The sequence below is a fragment of the Heterodontus francisci genome, chromosome 8 (genome assembly GCF_036365525.1).
Source record: "Heterodontus francisci isolate sHetFra1 chromosome 8, sHetFra1.hap1, whole genome shotgun sequence".
Lineage (NCBI taxonomy): Eukaryota > Metazoa > Chordata > Chondrichthyes > Heterodontiformes > Heterodontidae > Heterodontus > Heterodontus francisci.
The window spans coordinates 62,521,100-62,546,113 of NC_090378.1; the positions used below are offsets into that span (position 1 = coordinate 62,521,100).

Here is a 25,014-nt window from a genome sequence, read left to right on the forward strand (position 1 = left end):
ACTGGTAAAATGCCAGCAGTGGCAGGAAGAGGCCCTTAATTGGCCACTTAAGTGCCTCAATTGGTCTCTAGGTCAGAGGGCTGTCCTCCACCTTCCTTGCTGCTGGAAAAACGCCATGGCGGCAGGAAGGCAACGGGCACTCCACCGCCCCCACCGCCTTCCCTCGCCATTTTAGGGACCCTCTGCCTCCCAGCTCTTTCTTCGACGGCTGGTAAAATCCAGCCCGAAGTGGGCAGATGTAGCTATGTCCACCCAAGCCAATTAATGTGAGGCACGTGCCATTTTGAAGTAGGAACCTAATGCACAGAATGTTTGCACATAATTGACAGCTTTCTTTAATGGGTGGGGTGTCAAGGCAACTGATATTTAATGGGGAGGTGCCTTTAGTGAATGGTTTAATGACAGATCTGCTGTTAGAGCCCCCACTCCCATCTGTCACGACAGCTGATTGTATGTGTGGGCCTGAGTGTTAGACACTATACGGTACTTGGAAGAGAAACTGAAAGGAACTCTCTGTACTATGGGGAGTCACCTGACCTGGGGGATTGTTGTAAGGTCAGATAGCACATGTAGCACCAGTAAGAAGAATCCTCCATTAAAAACTTTTTTAAATAAAAGCAAAATACTGTGGATGCTGGAAATCTGAAATAAAAACAGAAAGTGCTGGAAAAACTAAGCAGGTCTGGCAGCATCTGTGGAGAGAGAAGCAGAGTTAACGTTTCAGGTCAGTGACCCAACGTTAACTCTGCTTCTCTCTCCACAGATGCTGCCAGACATGCTGAGGTTGTCCAGCACTTTCTGTTTTTATTTTAAAAGCTTTTTAAATCTTTGTTAAAGCTAAATCTGTAACTTTACATCTGATTCTTTCAGGCTGAGATGTGACTCCATCCACCCCTTCCACTCACTCCCTCCTTGTTCTTGGATAGTGCCATGGAGGTCTTGGTGGCAGAGGTAACCAGGAAGAAGATACTTCCCGCAAATAGGTGTAGGTAGACACACAGTGCTGTTAGGGAATTTTGACACAGCAACAGTGAATAAACGACGATATATTTCCAAGTCAGAATGATATGTGGCTTGTAGGTGGTGGTGCTCCATGCATCTGCTGCTCTTGTTTTTCTAGGTGGTAGAGATCGCAGGTTTGGAAGGTGCTGTTGAAGGAGCCTTGGCAAGTTGTTGCAGTGCATCTTGTAGATGGTACACATTGCTGCCACTGTGCACTGGTGGTGGAGTGAGTGAATGTTTAAGATGGTGCATGTTAATCTGTTAATTGTGTGCCAATTGTTTAATTATATGCAGATGGAGGGTGTTAATTGGGGTCTTACTTTACCACTTATAAGCAGACACTGAAACTGGGGGAGGTTTATGAGTGAGGAGCTACATGTTTGTAATCCTTTTACTCTGTACAATAAGTGTGAAACTGAGTAAAGATAGCATTGTTCTTCCACAATAAGCTTTCTGGAATTTAGCAGTGGATGGGGTGCCAACCAAGCAGGATTTTTTGTCTGGGATGGTGTCGAGCTTCTTGTGTATTGTTGGATCTACACTCATCCAGGCAAGTGGGAAGTATTTCATAACACTCATGAGTTGTGCCTTGTAGATGGTGGACAGGCTTTAGGGAGCCAGGAGGTGAGTTATTACTTGCTGCAGCATTCCGAGCCTTTGACTTGCTCTTGTAGGCACAGTATTTATGTGGCCAGACCAGTTAAGCTTATTGTCAATGGTAACCCCAGGATGTTGATAGTGGGGGATTCAGTGACGGTAATGCCATTGAATGTTAAGGGAATATGGTTAGGTTCTATGTAATTGTAATTGTAGATGTGCATTGCCTGGCACTTATGTGGTATGAATGTTACTTGCCACTTATCAGCCCAAGCCTGAAGGTTGACCAGGTCTTGCTGCATGTGGACACGGACTGCTTCATTATCTGAGGAGCAATGAATAAGACTGCACACTATGCAATCATCAGTGAACATCCCCACTTCTGATTTTATGAAGATTATTGCTGAAGATAGTTGGGCCTAGGACACCACCCTGAGGAATTCCTGCAGCAATGTCCTGGGGCTAAAACAATTGGCCTCCAACAACCATAACTATCTTACCTATGTGCTAGGTATTATTGCAGTCATTGGAGAGTTTCCCTCTGGTTCCCATTGCCTTCAATTTTACTAGAGCTCTGTGATACCACACTCAGTCAAATGCTGCCTTGATGACAAGGGCAGTCACTCTCACCTCACCTCTGGAATTCAGCTCATGTTTGGACTAAGTCTGTAATGAGGTCTGAAGCCAAGTGGTCCTTGTGAAACCCAAACTGAGCATCAGTGAGCAGATTGGTGCTATGTAAGTGCTGCTTGATAGCACTGTTGATGACACCCTCCATCACTTTGCTGATGATTGAGAGTAGACTGATGGGATAGTAATTGGCAGAATTGGATTTGTCCTGGACAGGACATTGCTGAGCAATTTTCCACATTATTGGGTAGATGCTAGTGTTGTATCTGTACTGGAACAGCTCGGATAGGGGGTGCAGCTGGTTCTGGAGCACAAGAGCTGTGAGGTTATCGGGACTAAGACATTTTTAAAAGACCAGCTAAAAGGATTATTTTGCTGGCAGCTTAAGTTGGCTACTTAATTTGCAACACTGTATCCTACACTGCAATGTTTGTGAGGAGGGAGTCAAAATAAATGCTAATTCCCCAGCCAGAACATAGACCGAGGAAGTTTAAAGGAACTGCTTGTTCTTTTTTGCAAGAGAGAACTACTGTTAACTGCTATGTTTTGAATCACTGAGTGACTGTCATATGACATGCCCCTTCCCATCTGTGGTTTTAAGCTGGTGCATTTTCTCTGCAGCAGAGGAGAAGCAACTGGACTCTAACATAAGCAAACCTTAAGTGGGGGTCCCTCTCTTTTTTTCTCGCTCTCTCTCCATTCCAGCTTAAATGCTTTTAAATCCAACTTGACTGACCAACTTTGCATACTTCGGCTACAACCCGAAACTCTATTGGAGGAAATCATCCGTGTCGCTATCTCCAAGAGACTCACCTAACAAGACAACTACCTCTTCAAATTAAAAGCCGCAGGACCACTGAATTCAGCTAGAAGCCAGCTGAATCAACAAATTCCACAGACTGTATACTTTTTTATGAACTCTAACTCAACCAATCTACCTTTCCCCACTCTAACCTATTTGTATGTGTATGTAAACCTCTAGTGTGTGTGCATGTGAGTGAAAGTTGCCGTGTTGTTTGTTATTGTATTCGTTCGGTTTAGGTATAATAAAGTTAACCTCTTTTTTTGTTGGACTCAAGAAAACCTGTTCGATTGGTTCTTGTTATGGTCATAGCAAATAAGTAATCAAATATCTACTGAATTGGCCAGTACATCCACTTTGAGAAAGAATTAAACCTGTTGTGATCTAACAAGGAGAGGGAAAGAGCGAAGCCCTTCAACCCATCCTCACTTGACCATAACAGGACCCATAGCCTTTGCTGCATCCAGTGTGATCAGCTATTTCCTGATATTCACGTGGAGTGAAGCAAATTAACTGATGACTGGCATGTTGGGGATCTCAGAAGAGGCTGAGATAAATCATCTACTCCGCGTTCTGGCTGAAGACGGTTGGATTGCTGTATTGGGCCCTGCCTTCATTAAGGATGGGGATGTTTGCAAAGCCTCCTCCTCTGGGTAGTTGTAGCTACCACCATTCATGACTGGATGTATCAGGACTACAGAGATTTAATCTAATCTGTAAGTTGTGGGATCACTTAGCTCTGTCTATAGTATGCTGCTTCTACTGTTTAGCATGCATGTAATCCTGTGATGTCGTTTCACCAGAGTGATACCTCAATTTTAGGTATACCTGGTGCTGCTCCTGGCATGCTCTCCTACACTCTACATTGAGGCAGAGTTGGTCCCTTGGTTTGATGGAAATGGTAGAATGAGGGATATGCTGGGCCATGAAGTTAGAGATTGAGGTGGAATACAATTCCGCTGGTGCAGATGGCCCACAGTGCCTCATGGATGCCCATCTTTGAGCTGCTGAATTTGATCTGAATCAATCCCATTTAGCGTGGTAACAGTGAGATACAACACAATGAAGGGTGTCCTCAATGTGAAGAAGGGATTATGTTTCCACAAGGACTATGTGGTGGCCACTCCTACCCAACTGTCATAGACAGATGCATCTACGACAGGTAGATTGGTGAGGAAGAGGTCAAGTTGGTTTTTCCCTCTTGTTGGTTCTCACCATCTGCCACAAGCCCAGTCTGGCTACATGTCCTTCAGGATCTGGCCAGCAAATTTAGTAGTGGTGCTACCGAGCCACTCTTAGTGATGGACTTTCAGAGCACATTCTGTGCCTTTCTACCTTCAGTGCTTCTTCCAAGTGGTGTTCAATGTGGAGGGTGTTTAGGACAATCGAGTAGTTTCACGATTATCATTACTGAGACTAGCATTTCATTCCAGATTTATTTTATTGAATTTAAATTCTCCCAGCTGTCCTGGTGGGGCACAGCTGGTCGGGAATTTGAACTCAGTTAATTGAATAAAAAGCTAGCTCCAGTAATGGTGACTATGAAACTACCAGAATGCCATTAAAACCCATCAGGTTCACGAACATCCTTTAGGGAAGGAAAGCTGCTGTCCTTAACCAGTCTGACCTATGTGTGACTCCAGACCCACAGTGTTACGAGCTCACAGGACACCAGTCTGATGTATACTGAGTTTTTATTGAGACTGACTAATGGCTGCCATGGTAGAGGTCACATGACTACAGCAAGTCAGGAGGCACATTGGTACAGTAGTGCATTTCTATCCCAAACATCCCTCTTTTCATACCAAAAAAATTGCATGCATTATCATTTACACTGTGAGTTGCCCTAGTTACCCACTACGCACACAACTGTACATGTGCATTAGAGTTCATCATTCTTGTCAGTCTCTGCACATGCATTGCACACACAGTCATTAAATCGTGCCGGTCTCTTAACGGTGCACGTGCGCATTGTTGTTGGTTGCTTATCTGGTTGATTTTCCTTCTCCAGAGAGTGTTGTTCCCTTGTCACCTGTTGCCGCGGTAACTGTTGTTGTTCCATTTCCATTGGTGGGGTGCTGTGGACCTCTGGGGCTGATGGTTGTTCTGTGGTCTGTGCAGTTGGTGAGCCTGCTGTGACGGAACAGCTTCTCCAGTTGTCCATATGTGTCTGCAGTTGTGATGGTATCTCAGGTTGTTCACTTCCACCCCATATGATCTAGGTGACAACTGCTCTAAGCAGGTCCCAAATTGCCACTTGGGCTGACTCTTGCTGAGCGCATTAAAGGTTTGTACCCTGACTGGCTCTCCAATGCTCAATTCTGGCAGTGGTTCGGCAATTTTGTCAAAATGAAATTTGGTTTTCTGCCATTTCACCTTGATTTTGTCTGCCCGCTCTGCGGAATCTGAGTGCTCCTTCCCCATAGCCTCCACCATGGGCGCCTGAGGACACGACTGCCAGATCTTCCTCTTCTTCACCACCTGTATGACTCGTGTCACCTTGCGACTGGCAAAGGCATTCTCGTTCCAGCGCCGGCGCCCGCTCTTGTTGGCCATCTCCTGGATTTTCTCTTTTTTTGCAAATTAAGGGTTACCAGTACAAGCTTTAGCCTTGCTTCTGCTGAGATGAGTGGCCTTTACTTCCCATCTATGATCTGGAACTCCAGATTTTCATTCATGTCATTGCTTTGGGCTCTCAGAGTAACTTGTCCTCTTGGCGCTAGTATGGTGCCATCATATAGCCTCAACCTTATGTTTGAGGGCTTCATTTTTGGATTGCCATATTGAGCCACTACGCATAGGTCTGTGAAGGTCATGATGTTGCATGAAGCATTGGTGTCTATCTGACACTTTATGTTGACTTGATATTCTCCTTCTGCAATCATCATTCCAACAGTCACAAACCATTTATCACCAATCGACCTGTCTGAAGCAACCCATTGTATATTTTGTAGTGATTCATCAGAATCTTCGGCTGATGTTTCTCCAATGGCCATCTGTACCTGCTTATTGTGCTTCCTTTTAGCCAAGCAGTTGCATGCAAAATGATTCGGCTTCTTGCAGTGAAAACAGTGCTCTCTCCACGCTGGGAATGTCTTCTTTTCCTGTGTGTGATGTCCTCAGCAGTATTTGCATCCTGCCCTTTGTCCATGATCTTTCTGTCCTTTCGGCCTGGAATGTCTATCAGCATAATATAAGGTCTGGTCTGTTCTGCCATGAATATGGTCTAACTGCTAATTTACAACCTCAGTGCTTCTGCACGTGTCGATTGCTTTCCTGTGAGTCAGTTTCTGCTCTCTCAGTAGATGTGCTCTCACTGCGGAATCTCATATGCCTAATACAATCCTGTCTTTAATTAGATCATCTTTTAGTTGCACAAATTCACAGGATTCTGCAAACTGTTAGTGCAGTCACATATTGATTAATGGACTCTTTTTCACCATGGGCCCTAATATTGAACACATACCATTCATAGGTTATGTTCACTTGAGGTTCAAAGCGTGCCTTCAAGGCTTTTAAAATTTCTGCTTCAATTTTCTTTGTTCTTCAGAGAGATTTAGGGTGGAATACACTTCGTAACAGTCTCTACCCAACAATAATAAATTTGTAGCTCCTCGCAGCCTCTCTGGCCTGTTAATTAAATCTGTCGCAATTTCGTAATTTTGCCATTGCGAGTTGAAAATCTGCCCGTTCTGTTTCAAATCTGCTTTCATTTCTCCCCGCGCAGTTAGAGGAAAATTTGTAGCCATTGTCTTACCCTGTGCTTTCAGCTGTTTCTTTGTTCCTTTTCTGTGGCATCCTGTGGCTTTTAGCAGTTGTGACCATTCCTGTGGCTTTTGTTCCGTAGCTGTGCTGCTAAACAGCTCTTCAACACTCACCTCAGCTCCACTCTGACATCATGTTACGAGCTCACAGGACACCAGTCTGATGTATACTGAGTCTTTATTGAAACTGACTGTAATGGCTGCCCCAGTCAGAGTGACTCATGGTAGAGGTCACATGACTACAGCAAGACAGGAGGCACATTGGTACAGTATTGCATTTCTATCCCAAACCCACAGCAATGTGGCTGACTCCTAATTGATGCTCGCCACCATCTTCTCAAGAGCAATGAGGGATGGGTAATGAATGCTGGCTTTGTCGGTGAAACCCACATTTTGCCGTCGGGGATGCCGTCCCTTTAAGGGACGAGCTCCCACTTCCATAGCTGCTGGCCAATCTGACAGCCAGCAGTTCTGAAGTACCAGGAGCTATGGCCGCTGCTGGAATTGCATGAGGCCTACAGCAAACAAGATTTCGGAGACCCCGGGACGTAGATAAGTGGGGTTGGGGTCACTGGGCCAGTCAGGCAGGCCCCAGTAAGGGGGTGGGTGAGGGTGGGAGGGGAGTTTTGCCACGGGGTGGCCATCGCCAACAGAGGGGCCCCTCCGGGGGCCATGGATTGCCCCCAGATGAGGGAACCCTCCCGAGCCATTTGGGAGGTCACCAGATCTCACCTGGCAGTGCCTCCACACGGCAGCAGGCCCCTCCGACATCAATAAAATCGGAGTGGAGGCAGGTGGCTGTCCTTAAGTAGCCATTAATTGGCCACTTAGGGCCCTCAATTGACCTGGGGCGGGAAGGCCCTGGACAAAATGGCAGGGGGCCAGGGCAACATTGGACAGCCACCCCTTGCCATTTTGTGTGCCTGCCCCCCCACCCCCTACCTCCATTCCCATCTCCAAGGGCAGGATAAAAATCCTACCCATTATCCTTTCACATTGGGGCTTGTCTTCAAACCAGCCGAGGTTGGTGGTACAAAAACTTTCACTCTCTGCCTAGAAGTATACTACATGTGGCACATTTGGATAGTCTGTAATTAACTTCTTCGTAGGCACGATTTACAGCACAGAAGTTTCCCTAGACCGATTTCAGAAAGCTACAAAGATGGCTAGTGTGTGGAAATGGACTCATTTGTGATCCTAGACAGCGATATCAGCAGACTATTTGACAATCTGGAGTGATGTATAATGGCGTCTGATCCAACATCACATATTTAACACTATCATCCAAAGTCAAAATTACCCCCTTTAACTCAGGCCTATATTGGTATGGATTTCAAAATTAATGCTCTGCTTGAATATACTTAAGGGCTTTTCAATTTTGTGATAACTGATTACATGTTGCTGCTATCTCAACAGTGATCTAATGGCTGAATATTAATCTACTATCCAGACTTCATCATGCAACATCCAGGATACAGTCTGGCACATGAAATAACATATGACCATTGTAATAGAAAGCAAATATAGAAGACAGGGAGGTGAACTAAAGAATAAAGCTCAACTGAATCTAGGCTGGAATCATTAACATGACTTACCCAATCATAGTTGCTTGTAAACCTGGGATTACAAACAAGTCACTGCAGAACGTTCTGCTCTCATTTGGATCATCAGAGTCACAGGTTTCCTCATCTGAAACATCTGCACAGTCTTTCTCACCATTGCACAGTAAACGTCTTTTAATACATCGACCTAAAAAAATTCATTAGTGATTTTATACAGGAATTTTTCATATTGATGATTATATTTATTTTACAAAGATATATTGAGTGTTTTCAAAACCTTAGTGGTATCACCGGATTACCACCTTTCTGAGTTATACTATCTTTCTTTTGACTGTTGTTACAACCGAGGCTGGAGGAATGCATTGTCTTTCTCTCGTTCCACTTCTCCACAGGTCATAACAGATATTTAAACGTTTACCCAGTTATCGATACGGCCAATTATATTTTTTTATTTCAGAATAAAATCCACTGACCAGGTTTCTTTAATAAACAATAAAATTATCAATTTATTATAAAACAAGACGTATTTTGTAAAGATGCATAGCATTAACACACAGATTGAAATGTAAAAGCTCCCTTCTAACTTAGCCCAACACACACACACTTTTCTCTACAGAGATGGTTTTACAAAAAAAATTATTTGGCCAAATACTTGTTAATTCTTGAAGGAAAAGGATAAGATATGGAGTGATATCAGTTGTCCATTTTCTAGCATCCCAAATATGTGTAGATGGCTGTCACTGGCATCTTTTTGGAGCAGTTCTCTTCAGGCAACATCAAGGATTAGTCTGGTAGGATTTCCAGGAGAAATACAGCATCAGGGGTTTCAGCTATCCCACACTGGATTCTCATGGTTTCTCAGAGAGGTGGAGAAGGGATGAACTGGGTGCTTCTTTCAGCAGGCTGCAAACCCAACTGAGTCAAAACAATATCCAAACCGAAACCAACTCTTGACTGCCATAAATTTAGACATGTCACTTTTCTGTAAACAACTCCTGTAGGGGGAAAAACTGTGGCCGATGCAGCTAAATAAACATACACATAAATAAAGATGAAAGTGTAGCCACATATTGATACAAAATGGAGTATTTACCCAAGGCATTGTGGGACAAGTTAGTTAGTTTGCAGCCTTGAGCATGGTACTGCTTAGCACAGGCAATTAGCCTGACCAAGGAGGGCACCCCCCATATCAGTGCATAAGACAGCTGCTCTATCTAATTGCGGACTACACAAAGCAACTAGAAATGCAAGCCTGATAGAGGTAGAAGGATTCATTGTGAAGACTCAAGGATAGTTGATAAGGGGGTTTGGTAAACAAGCTGAGATGGTCAGGGGCATACCATGAGCTATCCCCACAACCACATGATGCATAATTAATAATTTTATTGGTAATGAATGTAATGTATGTAATCAATAACCGTTATGATTGGATTGTGTCCAGCCGGGATGGGCTGAGTAACTGTATATCTGTTGTGGATTTTCCTTTGTTCAGTGGAGAAGCGCATGGTAAGCCCAGCGTCTTACTCCCCACCAGTGTAAAATAAACCTTTTGATGATTGGAACAGACCAGAGCATGGAGTGGTTCATTTTAGTCAATTCCACTCTAACAACTCCCATAGACAGAAAGCACCAGCTGTTTACTTAGCTGAAGACATGTGACTTCCAGTAAGTGTTTTTAAATGAAGTCCCAAAGTCCTTCCAGTGACCTATTAAAACAAAGTCCAGCAGCTATGGAATTACTTCAGTCCTCCAAAAGAATCCATTTCCACAATTTTAAAACATAAGTCCTCAAAATGTTAAAAAATTGAAGTACTTCCATAACACCTCCATCCTTGGAGGAATGAAGTGCCATTTTAAAATGTGTTTCATTACAAAGAGTGGAAAAACAGAAGATGAAAATAAATACTAAAACACATTTACAAACTCATTCTCATTCACTCTTTACCTGCAACTAATACAGTTCTGCTTTGTACTCAGATGACTCAAAGCAAAGTTAAGTTCTAGATAAAGCATCAGCAATTACATTGCTTTTTCCGCAATGTGGATTATTATTAAGTGATAGTACTGCAAAAGTAAATGCCATCAAAATAGTCTGGCATTCTGGATCTTGAATTTTTCCACAAAGGCTAGGGGGGTTATGATCCATATATACCACTGTCTCTCTGGAGTCGTGGCAGACGCATGCTTTAAAATGCTTAAGAGCTAGTAGAAGACCAAGGTTTCTTTTTCCACAGTTGAGTATCTCTTTGGTGTCGATTTAGCTTTTTGGAAAGTTATCCCACTGGCCTTTCTATGCCTGATTCATCATCTTGTAACAGGACTGCACCGACCCCCAGGCCTCTAGCATCAATTGCTACCTTGAATGGCTTAGTGAAATTTGGCACAGCCAACACTGGTACATTGATCAAAATGGATTTCAGCCTTTTAAAAGTTGCTTGGCACTCTCCTGACCACACTAACTTGGCTTTCTTTTTTTTGTCGCAAATTCATTAGTGGGGCAGCTATAGCGCTAAAATTTGGTACAAACTTGCAGTAGAAACCACACATCCCCAAAAACCTCATGATTTCTCATTTAGTCTTAGGTGCAGGGAACTCCATCAATGCTTGTACTTTTGCTGTACTTGGCAACACTTGTCCTTGCTTTACAATATGCCCTAGGTACGTTACCTGCGCTTTGGCAAATTCACTTTTGGCAAGGTTTATCACCAAATCAGCTGATTGTAATTTTCTAAATAGAGCTCCCAGTTGTTCCACGTGGTCCTTGCAAGTGTCACTGGGCTGGATTTTACAGGCCACCTCCCCGACGCGGGGTCGTGGTGGGGAGGCTGTAAAATGCCTCCGAGAGAGGCCCACCATGGGCCTCGATGCTGGCAAGGCCTGGCCCGATATTGCTGGCGGCGATGAGGCCTCGTGCTGGCCACTCCGCCACTTGGTGACAGAAGCCAAATCTAAATATGTTAATTTATTAAAATAAATGAATTAAGTACTTACCCGCTCCCGCTGTCTGTTTTGGGCTGCTGGTGGCCGGCACTCCCGTGCCTTCGGATACCCGTCCGAGGATCCGATGCAAGACACTGGTGGGGAGTGGGGAGCAGGTAGGTATTTCAGTGCGTGGTGGGGGGGGGGGGGGGGTGGTGGAGCAGGGTCAAACTAATCAGATTGGTGTAGGGGATGGTGGGAAGGGGTGAAGTCAAAAGTTTATGAACTCTGTGGGGGGAAAGGTCAGGCACACAAGGTAAGTATTTTAGGGGGATAGGGCAAAGAATGAATGGTATGGTTATGGGAGGGGTGGAGAGGGGCTGGAAACATTTATTAAATAGTTTTTTAATAAATTTTAATTTAATATCTCTTTAAAAATTTAAATTGAGATGTAGGGCTGAAAGCCCTTTAAAAATGGCGTTGGCGCCTGCGCAACAGCGCCTGACACCATTGCGGGGACAAAGAGCCCACCTCCTTCATGTTATCGAGGGGGGGGCATTTGCCCCGGCCATTTAAATGAGCTGCTGTGTTTAGTATCCCGGCGGCTCAGCGATGTGCGGCCCGCAAGTGCGTGCTGCCATTGTTTACGTCTGCCGCCATAAATTTCAGCTCACTGTATACCAGCACATCATCAAACTAAACCACACAGTTAGGAACACTGGCTACCACTTGGTTCATTAGTCTCTGAAAAGTTGATGGGGAATTTTTAGCCCGAATGGCATCACTTGGCATTGGAAAAGACTGTCAGGTGTGACTAAGGCCGACATTTCTTTAGCTGGGGATGTTAAAGAAACCTGTCAGTGTCCCTTTAACAAATCTATTTTGCTAAGAAACATGGCACTGTCCACTCTATCAATACAGTCTTCCAAGCGAGGAATTGGGTAGGAGTCTGTCTTTGTTACTGTATTAACCTTTCTGTAGTCCATGCAAAATTTAGTTGAACTGTCAGGTTTAGGCTCTAACACCACTGGGGAACTTCAGCTGCTTTGACTGTGTTCAATTAGGTGGTTTTCCAGCATGTATTGGATTTCTGTTTTCACCTGGGCCTGTTTCTCTGGACTTAAGCAGTAAAGATGCTGTTTTATAGGATAGGATTCTCCTACATCCACATCATGTATGGCTAAGGTTGTACATGCTGGTTTATCCCTACAGACTCCTTTAAATGCTGTGAGTAGCCTTGTTATGTCTTCTTGTTGTTATGCATCTACATATGAAAGCAGAGTGTATAGTCTCCCGAACAATTCAGTATTAGCTAACCAGATAGTAGGAGGTTCAATTTGAGAATTGTCTAGGCTTCCTTCTGCCTCATCCTCACTATCCCTTTCATCCTTCACTGTCCTTACTACCTGACATACCTGTTCTTGTTTATCCACCTCTCAGTGGAGATATTGGCTGGGATTTTTCCCTCTGAAAAGTTGATGGCGAACCCTCATCCACCTGGCCTAGGGATCCGATCCACATTTTGTAGTTCCCTGGCCTTTAATTGGTCTGAGGCGGGACTTCCACCCGCTTGAGGCAGGAAGTTCTGTCTAATAGAGCTGCTGGCCAATCAGCGGGCCGGCAGCTCTTAGTCCCAGCAGAGCCACCAGGAGCAGTGGCCACTGCTGGGACTGCAACCCAGCCATTGGGAAAAAGATGTCGGGAAGCCCGGAGAATGAAGGTAATTATTTGGTGCCTTGCCAGGGCCCGACTGATCACCCAAAGGTGGTTGATTGGGGGGACAGGGGGGGTGTTGGGGGTGGTTGGGGCAGCAGGGGTGGCCCTCCGTCGGGCACAGGGTGCAAGATCATGAGGCCCCCCCCCCCCCCCCACAAGCCATGAGAGCTTTTGTCAGGTGGCATCTCTCGGGCCTGGGCCACCCGACCGGCCAGGCATAAAGTCCCCATGGCGGCGGTGGGGAGGCCCTTAAGTGCTGGCTAAGTGGCCAGTTAAGGGCCTTGATTGGACTGGGGCGGGCAGGCCGTTTTTCGCCGCCGCTGCCCCGCATAAAGTGGTGTCAGAGGTGGGAGCTGGTCAGCAAGGGCCCCCGAGCCACTCGCTCTATTTTACGCCCCATCCTCTGCCACTTTCCTGCTTTTTTGCGGGGGCAGGGTGGGGGGGGTGGGGTGTTAAATTATGGCCATTGTTTCAACATATTTATGTGAACCAGTCAATTCTTTTTCCGGCGATCTGGGTTGTCAATCAAATAATTTATTTTACCAATTCTTTTGACTGCTCTATATGGTCCACTGAACCGTGCTTTCAGCGGTTTACCTTGTAAAGGTAATAACACCAACACTTCATCCCCTGGTTGAAATGTTCAGATCTTGATACGCTTGTCTGCCCATTTCTTCATGGTTGTTTGGGAAGCTTTTGGGTGTTCCTGAGCCACTTTGCAGGCTCTCGTGAGCTGTTTCCCTGAACACGGATACATAATCTAACATGGAAGATTCGTCCCTCTGTTCTAAAAACTTTTCTTTGATTAGTTTTAAGGACCTCTTATCTCATGATTTTTTTATTCATTCATGGGATGTGGGTGTCGCTGGCCAGGCCAGCATTTATTGCCCTTGTTGGCCAGGGGCTGCAAGAAATACAGAATCAGTTATAAACTGCTGGGATTGTTTGACCTGTAGTAACCTGGAGCTCGGACACTGGCCTGTGCTGGTAAAAACCAGTTTGAACTAATTACTTTATGAGACAAGACAAAGGATCGATCACAGGAAAAGGGCCTTATTTGGACATGGTGTGATACTGGGGTCTTTGGGCCTGGGCCAATTAAGAGAAGATGTGAACGAGGTGAGCAGGCTTAAACCAACCGGAAAGAGACAGCACAGATTTGGAGAGATAAGAGGGAGGATAAGAAGAGAGCTTTTTGGGCATAGAGCCAGTGAAAACTCCGGAGATCAACCATCGTGGAAGCGGAAGACCCTGCGTGAGCAACGCGGCGACGACGTAGAAGAGAGAGAGAGAACGGAATGCCTGGCCAGCGTTAACTCTCCCTTTTTCGGGTAATATCCTTAAGTATTCTGTGACTAGGTAAGGGAAAGGTCAGAGGAACCTAGTGGGTGTGCTTATGAATTCTAGCTAGTTTTGTTATTAACTGTATAACTCAGTTGGAGTTGCATGCTTTTGCCTAACTAAGTGTATAAGCCTTATTCTTACATTGTACAACAACGTGAATAAAGTAAATTGATAGTTAAAGAAAGGACTGAATTCCTCCCCTTTGTACTAAGCCATTAACTGTAGCTGTGGATTAAGCTGGAGGGTGGCTCTCTTGAAATCCGATATCCCAAACACCCAGCCTGAGCCTGAATTAAGAGGACTTCAGTCCCACATGACGGCCAGGATCAAGTGGGTGCAGGGAATAAAGGGGACAAGGGGGAGTTGACTCCGCGCCACGGTATACATAATTGGCGTCCCTGGGTGGGCTCAAGGATAAATCCGTTGAATCAGCGGGAGACTCGAGCCGAACCAAATTGGCAAAGTACAGAGAGAACAGGAACTTAGGGGTTAATTTGTAGCTACTAACATAAGATGATGAAACAAAGGGAATCTCCAAACCTTGCAGACTCGGAATGTTTTGATTGGAAGGGACTCCTCCAAAAATACGTAATAGCGAAGTGGCCACAACATGGAGAATATACTGGTCACACTAGCGACAAGGGAAAACCCGTAGGGGAAGCCCTTTGGAAGAATGCACAAGCAAAGATGTCAGCTAGGAAATTTAAAAAGATACAGAAGTCAGTAGCTATCGGCTGTTTACTTGAGGAATGGATAGAATGCCAACAGCAGGCTTAAAATGAGCAGAACAGACTAGAGGAAGAGAATAAAAAACTCAGTGAGGAGGCAGCCCGCCTTAGTGAAAAAGTAACTGATTTGCAGGGACAGAGAAGTGCGGATTTGATGCATATGAACCAATATCAGTTACAGTGTGAAAAACTAGTTACGGAAAAAAGTAGGCGAGAGGGAGAAGCCCAAGCAGCTAAAGCTGAGGTGGAAGGATGGAAGCAGCAATGTAGTGATTTAAAAACTGCCATGAATGTGATTCAGAGGGCAGCTCAGGAAAAAAGAAGTAATTCAGGTGATCACACAAAGTGTCAAAAATACATAGCGAGACTGCAAGAGCAGCTAGCCACGCAGAGAGGTATAATCTGTACTTTTGCACCCGAAGGAAGTGAGGAGAATGGTGAAGGGGGCATAGATTGGATTGAGTTAGCAGACGAAGCGGCTAGATACGGATATGATGATGGAGACCCTCTACTCGAGGATCCTCTGCCAGCATATGAGCCAGAGCCAAAGGAGTCATCAGTCCCCATGGCCCCCCTTGTGACTACTAGGGCAGCGATAGGGGCAGATGGCCAGGTGGCAGCTGGCCCGCGTATGACATATTCCACTCCAATGGGGGTACAGCAATTGAGGGATATTGCGAAAGATATTGGGACGTGCGCACCCGGGGATGATCCTAGGGAGCTGTTCCAAGCGGTCAGTCAACAGAGAGGAATACACAGCTTAGATGATGCTGAAGAAAGAAAATTAATTATAATGTGCCTACACCCACACATACACTCTGCCCTACCGGAGGAACAAAAACTCGGTAGAGGCACAAATGAGGATTTAAAAGAACAAGTAATTAAATATCATGGGCGCTAACAGAGGGGACCCAGTGGAGGCGCTAACGAAATGCTATCAAAGGAAAGGTGAACACCCTGTCGCGTTTGCGGCTCGCATCTGGGCGGTGTTTCAAGGGGTATATGGCGCAAACCTAGATAGAGCCAATCCAACGCCAGAGATTAGAAACCGATGGCTGAGAACGCTGGTGTCGCATGGCACTGAGGAGTCAAGAAGGGCACTAGATCAATTTGATCCCTCTGATGACACGCACATAGAGGCTTGGGTACTCAGGAGGATGGTTAGAGCATGGGAGAAGGAAACAACAACATTCTCCAAGGCCCCTGGGGGAAAGGCGATGCCTGTAAAAGATCAGACAATAACCTGGAGAAATGAAGGGAGGGGAACTGCACAAGGGGCACCCCACCCAGCCTTTCAGACAGGAGGAAGGGGTAGAGGCATTGGGAGAGGATCCGTCCTAGGAAGAGGGAGAACTCCGGGCGGGCCGACCCACTGTTATAACTGTGGTCAGGAGGGACATTTCAAAAGAGAATGCCCAAACCTGAGATGAGAAAATGTAGGTCGGAGAGGAGGCCAGAACAAACGGCAAAGCCTACCCGTGGAAGGACCGAATAGGTCAAATCCTCAATGTGATATACTAGAGATAGCACTGTCTTCGGGGTTGTACCCTGAACCACAATGACGGTCGCAGACCTCTCCGTTATGGGTGTGTGACACGCGGTGGGATAACACAGGGAGACCCCTAGTGAATGGTAGGGTTGGAGCCGCCCGATCACGTTCCTTTGGGACACTGGAGGATCCCGAAGCACCGTAAACCCCACCAATGTTAGTCAAGTAGATTGAGAAATACGTGGATTTACAGGACATTCACAAGTGGGATATGTGAGCGTTCCGTTGGAAGTCAGCGTGGGGGACATAGCAATAGAGCACTCAGTGGTTCTCATTGAGTTACCCAGAGAACAAGAACATATATTAGGGTGTGATTACATGGCTAAAGCGGGACTCTGCTTTGACCCTGTTAATTGCGCGATTTGGCAAATGCCCTTGGGCATGGGTAGTATAAATCACTCATCCGTCCCGGTGGGGGAATACCAGGATAGGATATGCACGTTTGGGGAACTGTGGACAAGACCAGAAGAAATGAGTAGCGATAGTGAAGTACAACAAATTATCACACGGAATTCAGTAGTATTTGCTCGACATAAACATGGTTGTGGGAAAATGACCAGGAGTGTGTGTATACAGGGTCCAGATCCCAAACCACAGAAGCAGTATGGTTTTCCAAAACAGGCAGAAGAGGAGGTAGGAAAGGTGATACAGAGTTTGTTGCTACAAGAGATATTAAGACCGGTAGTCTCCACTAACAACTCACCTATTTGGCCGGTGAGGAAACTGGATGGTAGCTGGCGACTAACAATAGACTATCGAGAATTAGATAAGGTAACCCCATTAATGGCCCAAACCGTAGCAACTAGCCCAGAGACGGTAGTTAAACAAAATGAGGACACACAGTGGTTCGCGGTTTTAGACATAAGTAACGGTTTTTGGTCTATTCCACGGGAGAAAGAATGCCAATATAAATTTTCGTTTACCTTTCAAGGACAACAATATACATGGACCGCCCTGCCACAGGAATTTCATAATTCCCCGTCTATATTTCACCAACGTTTAAGGGAAGGGTTAAAAAGGTTCTCAAAGCCTGAATGTCTGGTGCAGTATGTAGATGATTTACTGCTACAAACTGAAATGGAACAGGAACATTATCAGTTACTGAGTGAATTACTACAATTGTTACACGAATTGGGACTAAAAGTAAACCCTAAAAAAGCGCAAGTTATGAAACAGAAGGTTACTTACTTGGGAATGATCTTGACACCGGGAAAGAGAGAAATTGACCAACAAAGGGTAGTAGCGGTTGGCTGAGGGATGTAAAAGGGTTGAGATCTTTCCTGGGTTTGGTGGGATATTGCAGGGACCACATTGATGGATTCGCTACAAAAGCGGACCCATTAATGGAACTATTGAAAAAGAATGTGGCGTGGGAGTGGAAAACTGAACACACACAGGCCATTTCAGATTTAAAGCAGGCACTAGCTGCTGCGCCTGCTCTGAAAACCCCAAATCCAACTGAGCCATTTTCATTGGAGGTAGCTACCACAGACACCACCCTCTCGGCAGTTCTGTTACAGGAGACACACGGGAAATTGAGACCAGTAGCGTATGCCTCGTGTATGCAGGTGTATACAATGTGCGAGAAACATTTGTTAGCAGTTTTTTGGGCAGTACAGTATTTTACTTACATAGTGGGACTGAACCCAGTTACAATACTGACAGAATATACCCCTGTACAGTTACTATTAGACGGTAGGATCAAAGACGGGTCAGTAAGTCAGAACCGAATTGCTAGGTGGACACTATTGTTGCAAGGAAGAAACATAAGCGTAAAAGGAGTAAAAACTACCACTATGTTGGCAGACAACCTAGTGTATCAAGGAGAGAAACATGAGTGTTAAGTCATGATAGCAAATGATCCCAAGGGACCATTTGTATCAAAACAAAAAGGAGGGGGTAGGAGTGGATTGGAGAAAGCAACGGGGACAGAAAGTAAAGATGCAAAGGAACAAGAAGAACCCCACTTAAAAATTTTTGTGGGTGGTTCCTCATCAGTACAGGATGGCGAGAGGAAAACTGGGTGCGGGATATATGTAGAAGACGAACACGGTCAGGAAAAGTTTAGCGCAGCCTTAAAACTGCCTAACACCATGAACGCGCAGGCGGCAGAATTAGCAGCCGTCGCATATGTGGTTGGCCACCCAGAATAATTCCGCCCGGATCGGTTATATATTCTGATAGCATGTATGTCTGTAATAGCCTCACGGAACGTTTGCCCATATGGGAGGCGAGGGGTTTTGTCTCAGCGGATGGGAAGCCCCTTCCATCGGCTCCATTATTAAGATACATCTTTGAAGGCGCACAGGGGAAAGGATATGGGATCACGAAGGTAAAAGCTCATTCAAAACTTACTCCGGAAGGGAACAGGAAAGCGGATGAGCTAGCCAAACAAAGTGCTGTTAGTGGGCAGGAATGGCAGCCACCAATTGAGGACATTGGGGAACAGAAAGGAAAACAGGTTAAGGTAATGGATTTAACAGAGGAGCAGAAGAAAGATGGAGAATTGAGAAAACGGATAGAAGGAGTAGAGTCAGACACATACAAAGAGTACAAGGGGATATATATTCAGGACGGAGTAGTTTTATGTGAAGGAAAATTTGTAGTGCCAGAGGGGGGACGAAACCAAATAATCCACTGGTACCATGACTTATGGGGACATAAAAGGACAGAGAGTACCCTGGAAAGGATAAAGGAGGTGTGCTGGTGGCCTGGAATGAAAGGTGACGTGGAACACTACGTCAAGAATTGTTTGATCTGTGCACAACACAGCCCCGATAGGAATGTCAAGAAAGGGGCCCTCCGACATACTAGACCAGTAGAAGGGCCTTGGACTAATTTACAGATAGACTATGTAGGACCCTTACCCCCCACTCCAGGAGGGTTTAAATACATTCTAGTAATAGTTTACCAAATGGGTGGAAGCTTTCCCAACCAGAACAAATACAGCCAAAATCACCGCGAAAATTCTGCTAGGAAGGGTATTCACTCGATGGGGTTTACCCCGAAGCATAGAATCAGATCAGGGAACACATTTTACAGCCCAAGTAATGCAAAATGTCATGACCCTCTTTGAGGTTAAACAGAAATTCCACATACCCTATAGACCACAGTCTAGTGGAATTGTGGAAAGGATGAATCGGACATTGGAAAACATGATAGCTAAAATGGTACAGCAGCACAAGGTGACCTGGCAGGTTGTTCTGCCCTATGTGTTGATGGTAATCAGGAATACCGTAGCTTCATCAATAGGTTATATTCCCTCTCAACTCATGACGGGAAGGGACATGAGAGGAATGGAGGGATTGGTAGGTTTGGACTTGTCCGAACCCGAGGTGGACAGTATTATATCAGAAAAATGGGTACAACAATTAGTAGAAACGGTGAGGGAAGCAAATTACATGGCAGCTCACCAACAGGGAAAGAAGAGACAGCAAAGCAAGGCTTATTTTGATGCAAAAGCCAGCCCGATAGAGTTGAGCCCCGGACAAAGGGTAATGATCAGAATATACCAGCCCACCTCATTTTTGAGTCCAAAGTTCACCGGTCCCTATGAGATAGTAGATAAAGCTAGTCCATCTGTATACAAAGTATTGATGGCGCCAGATAAGAGTGGCTGGTATCACATTAATCAGTTAAGGTTAGTAGGAGAAAAACAAGATAATCACAGTTGGCATGTGATGCTTGATGCTACCGATGTTCCGATCTAAGGTCAGGGAGGTCATGAACAGGATCAACTGCGGATCCAAGCGGAGGTGTTTGAAAGACAACCTGAAGTTGTACTGTCCACATACAGAGGGAAATCGAGGGAAAAAAACGAAAGAAAAATAAAGAAAACAGGGGAAGTAAGTGGGCTAGAAGAAATGGACGGTTAGAATCAGTAACAAATTGGGAACAAGATATAGACAGTCTGGCTCAGTGTATGGAGAGACTGGACTTAAAATAGGATAAGAAAGAAACTGTAAATAAGAGCAGAAATTACACTTGTATATTACAGGTCCAGCCCACAATGAAGAGGGTGATACATTGCATTGCAATTGGATTGACCATATTTGGGACTATAGGTGAACCCGCATCGGAGCTATTGCGATGAATGAACATGCCGGAAGCAGTGATGACGCTGGAAGATTACCCCGTGGCCAGAAACAACTTTGCTCGGCAGATCAAGAAAGTTCAAACCAACAAAGGACAGCGAGAAGATTTAAATTTGTATTATGCGGGAGTAGATGGGTTGGTGTGAGAGGGAAAAACATTGGGTATACCGGACGCAATAGAAGGTTGACCTTAACTAACAGAGTGTTAGGTACATGTGACGTGGATAGAGGAAGATATTATGTTGGGGCAGTGTTTCATATTCCCCGACACGGAAGCAATTTGACCTCCCCTTTAAAGAGAGTCCATAACGTGGGCAAGTACCAGGAGGGTATTTGGATATCTTTAAGTAACCCACCATCTCATGCCATTGTAATGGATGGTGTTGAGAAAGGGGTAGATTTGTCATAATGTCATCAAGGGGGGAATCACTGGGCCTATCCGGAAGAGACAGTGAGACAGAAACTTACAAATTGCGGGCTCAGCACCTATGAAAATTGTTCATTGTCCATTTTGCCTGTAAATAACCAGACGTTTCTACAATATGCCCTTGTGGAGCAAATGTATTACATAGCCACGGCTGCTATAAATTACAACAAGGGATGGAAACAGTGCCCTCTGGGGGGACACAATGTAGCCATTCACAATGTAACCTCGGACTTGATTGTTGGTGGACTAGTACTGCCTAAGCCAATAAAGAGGGTAGTGATAAAGAAAAATCTTACGGTCCAGCGTACTGATACAGATCAAGAGGTACGGGAATATATTGCCACCGAATTACCACCCATCCCACACCTAACAGCAGATTGGGCACAAATAGCAGAAGAGGCAAAAGAGATAATTCATCAATGGAATAAACACACTAAAACAATTAGAACACATGCCGACAAGGCAAATGAACTGTTGCGTGACCCAGGGTTTTGGAGTAAGTTTTGGAATTGGGGATCCAATGTTCAAATACATCCATGGGTCAGAATTGTATCACATATTGCTGTCCTAGTGATTCTATGTGCGCTAATAATTGTTGTATTCAATGTATATTAGCTTAGAAGGTGGGAAAATGAAATTTTGCAAAGATTGGATGATGGGACTATAATGAAACGGAAGGAACAGTTATCAATATAAACAAAAACTGTAAGAAAAAACAACTGTATATACTAAGTTTTATAATGTACCTTTTTATATGTAACAATATTGCACACTCATTGGGGGACAATGACGTTCTCAGGAATGGTTCACGGAGAAGGGAAACTTGATGATCCTAAGATAAGTATCTTTGGATCATGAGGGGGGAGATGTTGGCCAGGGGATGCAAGAAATACAGAATCAGTTACAAACTGCTGGGATTGTTTGACCTGTAGTAACCTGGAGCTCGGACACTGGCCTGTGCTGGTAAAAACCAGTTTGAACTAATTACTTTATGAGACAAGACAAAGGATCGATCACAGGAAAAGGGCCTTATTTGGACACGGTGTGATACTGGGGTCTTTGGGCCTGGGCCAATTAAGAGAAGATGTGAACGAGGTGAGCAGGCTTAAACCAACTGGAAAGAGACAGCTCAGATTTGGAGAGATAAGAGGGAGGATAAGAAGAGAGCTTTTTGGGCATAGAGCCAGTGAAAACTCCGGAGATCAACCATCGTGGAAGCGGAAGACCCTGCGTGAGCAACGCGACGACGACATAGAAGAGAGAGAGAGAGAACGGAATGCCTGGCCAGCGTTAACTCTCCCTTTTTCGGGTAATATCCTTAAGTATTCTGTGACTAGGTCAGGGAAAGATCAGAGGAACCTAGTGGGTGTGCTTATGAATTCTAGCTAGTTTTGTTATTAACTGTATAACTCAGTTGGAGTTGCATGCTTTTGTCTAACTAAGTGTATAAGCCTTATTCTTACATTGTACAACAACATGAATAAAGTAAATTGATAGTTAAAGAAAGGACTGAATTCCTCCTCTTTGTACTAAGCCATTAACTGTAGCTGTGGATTAAGCTGGAGGGTGGCTCTCTTGAAATCCGATATCCCAAACACCCAGCCTGAGCCTGAATTAAGAGGACTTCAGTCCCACATGACGGCCAGGATCAAGTGGGTACAGGGAATAAAGGGGACAAGGGAGAGTTGACTCCGCGCCACGGTTTACACCCTTGAGAAGGTGGTGGTGAACTGCCTTCTTGAACCGCTGCAGTCCATGTGGGGTAGGAAGGGAATTTTTCATTCCTTTTTATTGACTTCATAGCAGTTAGATACAACTGAGTGGCTTGCTCAGGCCATTTCAGAGGGCATGTAAGAGTCAACCACATTGTTGTGGGTCTGGAGACACATGCAGACCAGACCAGGTAAGGACAGCAGATTTCTTTCCCTAAAGGACATTAGTGAACCAGATGGGTTTTTACAACAATCGACAATGGTTTCATGGCCATCATTAGATGACTAGCTTTTTAATTCCAGATTTATTAACTGAATTCAAATTCCACCTTCTGCTGTGATGGGATTTGATCCCATGCCCCCAGAGCAATACCCTGGGTCTCTGGGTTACTAGTCCAGTGACAATACCACTACACCACCGCCTCCCCTAAACTGGACCATAAACTAAATCAAAAGGACCAAAGCCGGGAGACTCATTAGGTGAATCCCTAGAGGCAAGCATAAAAAATTCTACCCCTTTATCCCAATCCCAGGGGATATTCATGACAAATGCCCTGATCATCTTTTTGAGGGTCTCATGGTACTCTAAAGCCCCTTCTGTCTGTGGGTGGTTGACTGAGGACTTTAACTGTGTTATACCCAGATTACTCATAACTTCCTGAAAATTTTTAAACATAAAATTGGAACCTTGATCCGACTGGATCTCAGTCGGTAATCAGTCTCTAGTGAACAACTGAGTTAACATTTCTACCACTACCTTAGCAGAAATTGTTGTCAAGGTAGTGGCCTCTGGGAATCCAGTAACCATATCCATAATGGTGAGTATATATTGATGTTCCACTTTTGTTTTTGGTAAAGGTCCCACACAGTCTACCAACACCGTACTAAATGGTTCCCCAAAAACTGATATGGGAATTAGAGGTGTCTGTTTTAGGGCAGGTTGTGGTTTTCCCAGAATCTGGCATGTATGGCACATTTTAGAAAACTGCACCGTGTCCTGATAAAGAGCTGGCCAGTAAAAATGTCAACCTATACGTGATTGGATCTTCTGGATCCCCACATGTTCCGCCATTGGAATTTCATGGACTATCCTTAATATTTCCAGGCAATACTTGGGCGGTACCACTATCTGGTGAACTACCATCCATTCTTTGTCTGTAGGTCTGTGAGGAGGTCTCCACTTCCTCATCAGAATCCGATTTTTAATATAGTAGCCTTCCAGAACTTCCTTTGCTTCAACTTCAGTTAGAGCCGATTGTTCCACTTTACTTAACTCTGGATCGGCTTGCTGAGCTGTGATCAGAGAAGACTTACTGAACACTTCCTTTGGATTATCTAAATCCCCAAAGAAAGTTCCAGTTATTCGGCTGTCTGTCGTGCCAATTTGACCTCCGACAATAGAACTTGTTTAACCATTGCTCGGGTCAATACGCATGAAGGAAAAACTGGAACCTTTTCCTGCAACTGCTCTGTCTCTTTGACTTCACTTGGCCTTTCCGTGACTATGGAGAAGCTACTACCTTCGTCCAGCCAAATTATTCCCCAGGGGTAGGTCAACTCCGTCTACAGGCAAACTATGGACATCTCCTACGGTAACTATTCCAGACATTACATCACACTCCGGGTGCACCCGATGCAAAGGTACGGATATATACTGCCCACTGATACCATTCACTAAAACCATGGCATTCAGTGCACTCTATGGTAGAAAAGTTATGCCTTTCCCCAGCCAAAGAGTTTGGATGGCTCCTGTATTCCGAAGTATAACTATAGATTTACCTGCCTCACTCAAGAGATTAAGTGTCACTTTTCCTTTTGACAAGAATTCCCTATAACTCCCAGGTATCTTGTTCACATCCCCAGCACTCACAGCGGTTTTTATACTTAGCTTTACAGCTGCAGTCAAGAGCTACAGCTTGCTCTGTCCTACTCTCAGTCAGGGTCCTGTTCTCCGCATTGGCCTTGTGTACCCCAATAGGTAACAATGGGTTTACCCTGCAACTTCCAGAATTCTGCACGAAGATGGCCCACCTTGTGGCAATGAAAACACTTAAGCTTTCGGACCTCACTTCCAGCCTCAGCATCTTCCTTTCTGGCCTGAGGAGGAGATCCTGGGGCATTCCCAGCTATCCCTTCTTGGCCCCAGCTATTTGCCTTCCTTTCACCCT

The 25,014-nt window shown here is 44.9% G+C and overlaps 1 protein-coding gene and 1 long non-coding RNA gene across 4 annotated transcripts in view; one reads left to right on the top strand and one right to left on the bottom strand.

The window, feature by feature from the left end:
- c8a (complement component 8, alpha polypeptide) overlaps positions 1–25,014 on the bottom strand; it is a 119,458-nt gene that overhangs the window by 27,787 nt on the left and 66,657 nt on the right. For both annotated transcript variants that reach the window (XM_068037227.1, XM_068037226.1), the window contains exon 4: positions 8,391–8,544. In XM_068037227.1, the coding sequence (XP_067893328.1) occupies positions 8,391–8,544 (154 nt within the window). The remainder of the gene's footprint in view (positions 1–8,390; positions 8,545–25,014) is intronic.
- LOC137372861 (uncharacterized) lies at positions 14,031–22,640 on the top strand. Of its 2 annotated transcripts, none has more exons than XR_010975511.1 (2): positions 14,031–14,351; positions 20,611–22,640. It is a non-coding gene; the product is annotated as an uncharacterized lncRNA (long non-coding RNA). The 2 variants fall into 2 exon arrangements; XR_010975512.1 differs by having other exon boundaries at positions 14,031–14,323.